General features: G+C 46.1%; 1 protein-coding gene across 1 annotated transcript; it reads left to right on the plus strand.

Annotated features, from left to right (window-relative positions):
* The first annotated feature begins 1,372 nt into the window (after window positions 1-1,372).
* On the plus strand, window positions 1,373-3,114 carry LOC147894847 (protein WHAT'S THIS FACTOR 1, chloroplastic-like). Its single transcript, XM_087384894.1, has one exon. It carries the CDS (start codon window positions 1,454-1,456, stop codon window positions 2,699-2,701), a length of 1,248 nt encoding a protein of 415 aa, XP_087241020.1. The 5' UTR covers window positions 1,373-1,453; the 3' UTR covers window positions 2,702-3,114.
* The last annotated feature ends 2,244 nt before the right edge of the window (window positions 3,115-5,358 follow it).

The following is a 5,358-nucleotide window of genomic DNA, read 5'->3' on the forward strand; positions in this document are numbered from 1 at the left end:
TGAACTCAAAAGGCTCGAGGCTTGATGTTGACATAGACAAAGTAGAGATTACACAAGCAATTGTGTAGATTAACTGTTCTCATAGATTCTCTCTCTCTCTCTCTCTCTCTCTCTCTCTCTGTGTGTGGTTATATTGCTAACCCCAAAAGGAGTCTTTGGGTTTATATTGCTATTTGGTTTATATTGCTAACCCTAAAAGAAGTCTTTTGGTTAATATTGCTAACCCCAAAAGAAGTCTTTTGGGGTCTTGATGAATATTTTCTACAAGTTGTCTTGAAAGGGTAGAGTGGAGGAGATGGATGGTTGCATTGGAGGTGGGAGATAAAAGCTTGGAGTGGAAGAGGGAGATGGAATCTTGGAGTGAGAGGTCACAATGGAGGAGAATTTTGAGAGTGAGGAGAGGAGGCAGCTTTTGAATCTCAAAGCCGTGAAGTGAGTTTTGCGAAAGAGGAGATATTGAGTCACTAACTGAGTCGATAAAGCTTTGGGAAGGAGGAACCCTTGGGAGTCGAAGTGCTTAGAGTCTCTAAATGATGAACTTATATGTTTTATAAGATATTGCCTATTCCATGGGTTGGGCTCTTATTTGAGGAATTGCCTCTTAGTCGATAATTGCCTTCCTTTCATGGCTTGTGTTCTTATGTATGTTACCTTTTGATTTGCACCCTCTGCCTTAGCTTTTATTGGATGTTGAAATGCTTGCTTTCCTTGTTGAGTAAAACTGCTTGTAACGTCCAGTTCTCATAATCATCATTACAATTGTTTAGATTTAACTATAACAATTCTTTTGGTTTCATGGTCTCTCTAACTATTGCAAGTTGTGTGTCAAAGTCTTTGATTCTCAAGACATAAACATTACTTGTCTCAACTACTTTCCTATTAATACTAGCTTATATGGTTTTCAAGTGTCAAAATTTGAAAGTGCCAGTTACTTCACTAAGTGTTGCAACAAGAACCGTGCTTCTTTGGATATTTTCATTGTGATGATTTTACCAAAGATCTTTGCATTCAATGTTGAAGGAGGGATACACTTTATGACAATAGGAACTCCAAGATGGCCACCTCTTCTATAAGCAACATGTCTCATTATTCCTCAAGCTTGCGTACTGTCAAATTTTTTGTTGGGCAACATGCCCATTACATTTACAAGACAGTGAATGTCCCATTAAGCGACCAATAAAAGAGGTAAATGGGCCTTACCAAAGGGTTAACCATCAAATTTGATGGCCAAAGCTCGAACTTGCACCTCATGTAAGGGGATTGGATATGTTTTAGAGGAGTAGCGTTTGTGAAGGCCCAAAGAGAGGGGGATCTAAAGGCAAGAGTTGCCCAGTCAACACCACCGTTGACGAAGCACTCGGGACCTAAAGCCCAGTCAACACCACCGTTAACGAATATATTACTTGTTGAGGTTTTGGTCTACGCAAACGTTGACCGTCTTTCCGTGGCAAAGATGGCGGGTCGCGTGCTTACGGAGATGGAGCGCATGGGCGTGAGGAGGAGGAGGAGCAGCAGCGGCAGCGGCAGCGGCAGCGGCAGCCATGGCGCCTCTTCCCTATTGCCTTGCTTCTACTTCGCATCCCCTCGCCGATCCAACAAGCCCTCTCCGCAGCCCAAAACAAGCAAACAACGCAGAAACTTGGGCTTGCCAGAGCCAGAACCGCGGTTTGACACAATGCCCTTTCAGGAGGTAAAGCAGAGATTTGTGATGAGAATGAAAGACTTGCTCATGCGGCAGCCTGAGCAGGTGATTGAAATAGCTGACCTGGGAAGGATGCGAGCCGAGCTTGACATCGTGAGGAAAGGCAAGTCCAGAAAGGTAGCAGGTTTGGTGCGACGGTTTCCCGCGATGTTTGAGCTGTACAAGGACGAGTCCAACAGGACTTGGTGCGGGTTTACCGAGAAGGCAGAGCAACTGCTGGAAGAGGAGAAGAGAGTGCTTGCTGCGTATGAGCCAGAGCTCGTGCAAAAGCTGAGGAAGCTCCTCATGATGTCTGTGGATAATAGAATACGCGTGGACAAAGTCCTTCGTGTCAGACGATGTCTCGGGTTGCCCTACGACTTCCAACAGAGCTTGCTGAATAAGTACCCGGAGTTCTTCTGTGTCAAGGTTCAAGACAGTGTTCACTATCTGGAGCTCACGTCATGGGATCCGGCGCTGGCTGTTTCCACTCTGGAGAGTAAAGCTCAGCTAGACTCCAATCGGCAAGGAACGCCCCTAGAGGACATACGTTTCCGATGGATATTTGGGAAGGGTTTCATGCCCAGGAAGAAACTTGCAGAGGAAATTGAATCGTTCCAGTCTGCCCCGTACATATCGCCTTACAAGAACTCTCCTGATTTGCAGCTTACTGAACAATCCCTTGAAGCTGACAAATTTGTGGTGGCCGTTCTCCACGAGTTTTTAAGTTTAACGGTAGAGAAGAGAGGCACTGTCGAGCAGGTCGCACTATTCCGCAAGGAGTATCGCCTGCCAGCTAAAATTGCAGATTTTTTGCTGCGGTACGATGGCATCTTCTATATCGTCCAAAAAGGAACTAAATCTTTGTTGTTTCTGAAAGAAGGCTACCGGGGGTCACGCCTAATTGAAAAGGGACCTCTGGTGCTATGGAAGGAACGTTTTTTGGAGCTTGCCTCTTACGAAGGTTTGAAGTCGGCTGAAAGCAAAGTTGCCTCTTCCGAAGGTGTGAACCCTTTCTGAAAGCAAGGTAGTGACCTCTGGAGGGTGAGTCTCTTCGGAAGAACCTTTTCTGAAAGCAAAGTAGTGCCTCTGGAGGGTGAGTCTGATGTAATGGAAGAGTTTGAAGGGAGTCTCAGCAATGAGATGGGGCGGAGACGGTCGAAGTCTGAGATGGACATCTATGTGTAGTCAGGTTTTGGGCCTGCGACTAGCCATTTAGCATTTCGATGGAGATCGAAAAGCTAGTTCTTTCCGTTACTCTGGTTATCATTCTTTTTGTTGGGTCGAGCTATACGTGTCCGAATCCTCCAGCAAGACATCAAAGAAGAACGCGTCTTCCAGGTGTGCTGACTGTATTGAGTTAGAAAATGGTCACCTGGTCGATGCATACGTGCAAACAAAGGCAAAATCAAAGAACAGTGGCAATGCTTTTCCGTGAATGCAATTCATCATCTAACGTGATTACTGGCTGTATGCTATGCTAAAGAAACCGGAACACTGTTCAGCATTCTGGACGTTGCGGGAATGCATGACCTGGCGTTCCCATGCATGTCTCCCATCCAGACTGCCATGGTGGCGTTCAGTTCATGTTGCATGCGTTACCGTTGGGCCTGGGCATCAGGAACAGCGTTCCTAGGAGAACAGCATTACCTGGTAACTATCCTATATAATACGAGAGATTGTAAGGAAATGTAATGTACATGAATCCCTCCACAAAAGAAGTGTCATTAACCTTGCATGGAGATGGCTCAACGAATCTCATCCAATATAAGTGTGCTTAGTATTTACATAGAATTCTGTTAGGATTCAGCCTGTATGTTCAGCTCGTGACCTTATTTCTATGGGAGTTGCCGTTTAGCCATGTGGAAGACAACAGGAAACCCTTTATATAAGCTGTCCAAACTGCAAAAAACTATGAATTTCACTACTGAGTTGTCAGAGATACTAGGGCTGGTTGCTGTAGCCAAACCCCCGCCGCGGAGTGGTTGTACCCAAGATTGTACCACCCTTAGATCACACGTACGACGTGTGCACACAAGTGGATCTGGAACACATACAACTGGACAGCCAAGAGCATGTATGTACGTCATGCTCTAAAAGTGGACTTATCGCAGTAGAAAATTGCCCCACCAAGTACTCCATACCTAAAAGACCAAAACCAAAATGGGGAAGAAACTCCTGGTGAGGCCTAACAATGGCCCAACAGGGTCTTTATTTACAGGTGTCCCACCCTTGTAGGCCAATTGGCTTCTAATTGGGAACCGACTTGCAGATTTGGCTGACCCACGACGTGCTCCAGTTATGCCGGTCAGGTGGCTGACCATAAACAAGTCAACCTGGCCTATAGTGTAGCATGATCCCTTGTTTGCAATCTTGCTCCAGATTGGGTCATATGCTCCAGATTGTGTAAAAGCGAAGGCCTTGCGTGATCTAGAAGGCCTCCATGACGCACCTTCCGCTAGGCTTACTTAGCCCTGGGCTTTCATAGCATGTGGAGCCATATCTGTCCAGATCTGCCCGCATGGCAGCCCATGGTTGTTGCACATATGCAGCTAGTTTGCTGCCCTTATCGCAACCCTACTAGGCTCCACAGCTGCTCACGCCAACAGTCCTATCTTGGCCACACAATTCTTACAGGCTGCAACCCTATGGGCCTCACATGCGGGTAGTTAACCCTAATATCTGACTCTCCTTCTCAATGATCCAAGGTGGGCCTACTACACCCATCCGTTGAATAGGCATCCTCTAAATCTGGTGCACATGCCTGCACCTCCCTGCACCTTCAGGTCCCAGGTCTAGTGCTGTCTCATTCAGGATGCATCCAAGACATTGTGGATCATAGGTCCATGACGTTGCTCTCTAACCTATTGAACATGCAAGGATAGTCTGAAGCCTCTTGTTAAAGCCCTTGATTCCAACAAGAAACTTCATCCTCTTACAAATGACCAGCTGGTATTTAAATTTCCAAGCCAATCAGAACTATATACCCATTAATTTCTGGTATTTATGTCCAAGTGGTGGACCAGCTACTGGTCTTTTGAGGGTGCATAGCTACCTAAACAATCCTCGTCTTATCCCTTGCGTGTGTCAAGCGAGTGAGTGTGCTGAGTATATATCTCCCTTGCTTTTATCTCCGTGGTTTTGGCCTTTTAATATTGTGCTTACCCTCCTTTCTTGTTTAATATTCTCTATAGTGTCACGGGCATCCACAGCCCGTGGCCATACTGGACTGCCATGCAGGCAGCCAGCTCAGCAGCAGCCTGTGCAGCAACACAAAATACCCAAAAAAAAAAGGATGACCCTCTGTCTCAGGAAAGAATCTGAACCTTTGGTACCAATGTAGCAAGAGATAGACTATCCCCACTCTCTCTCTTGCTCAATACTAACTGCAACTGCACGATGATGCAGTCAATACACAAAGTGATGCTGTGGATGTGAGTGAGAGAATCAGAGGGAGAGAATGTAGTGGACCTCCGAAGAGGAAATAGATACAACTGAATGATGAATGCCCAAAGGGCTAAATACAACTGTATGAAGGGGCTGAAACCCTCAATGCAAAACTTGAAGACTAGACTACCTAGAGGAGGCAAATCCTTACTAGATCCCTGAAGAGGCTGAGGCTACCCTGCTGGTCTGCTGCAGGGAGGCCTAGGTGCTGCTTCACTAAAGGCTGGAAG

Source organism: Dipteris shenzhenensis, chromosome 14 (genome assembly GCF_047967505.1).
Source record: "Dipteris shenzhenensis isolate YYH24624 ecotype China chromosome 14, Dip_SZ_1.0, whole genome shotgun sequence".
NCBI lineage: Eukaryota > Viridiplantae > Streptophyta > Polypodiopsida > Gleicheniales > Dipteridaceae > Dipteris > Dipteris shenzhenensis.

What these genes read in the sequence shown, in the direction of transcription:
- LOC147894847 (XM_087384894.1), top strand. Translation starts at nt 1,454, where the DNA reads ATGGCGGGTCGCGTGCTTACGGAGATGGAGCGCATGGGCGTGAGGAGG.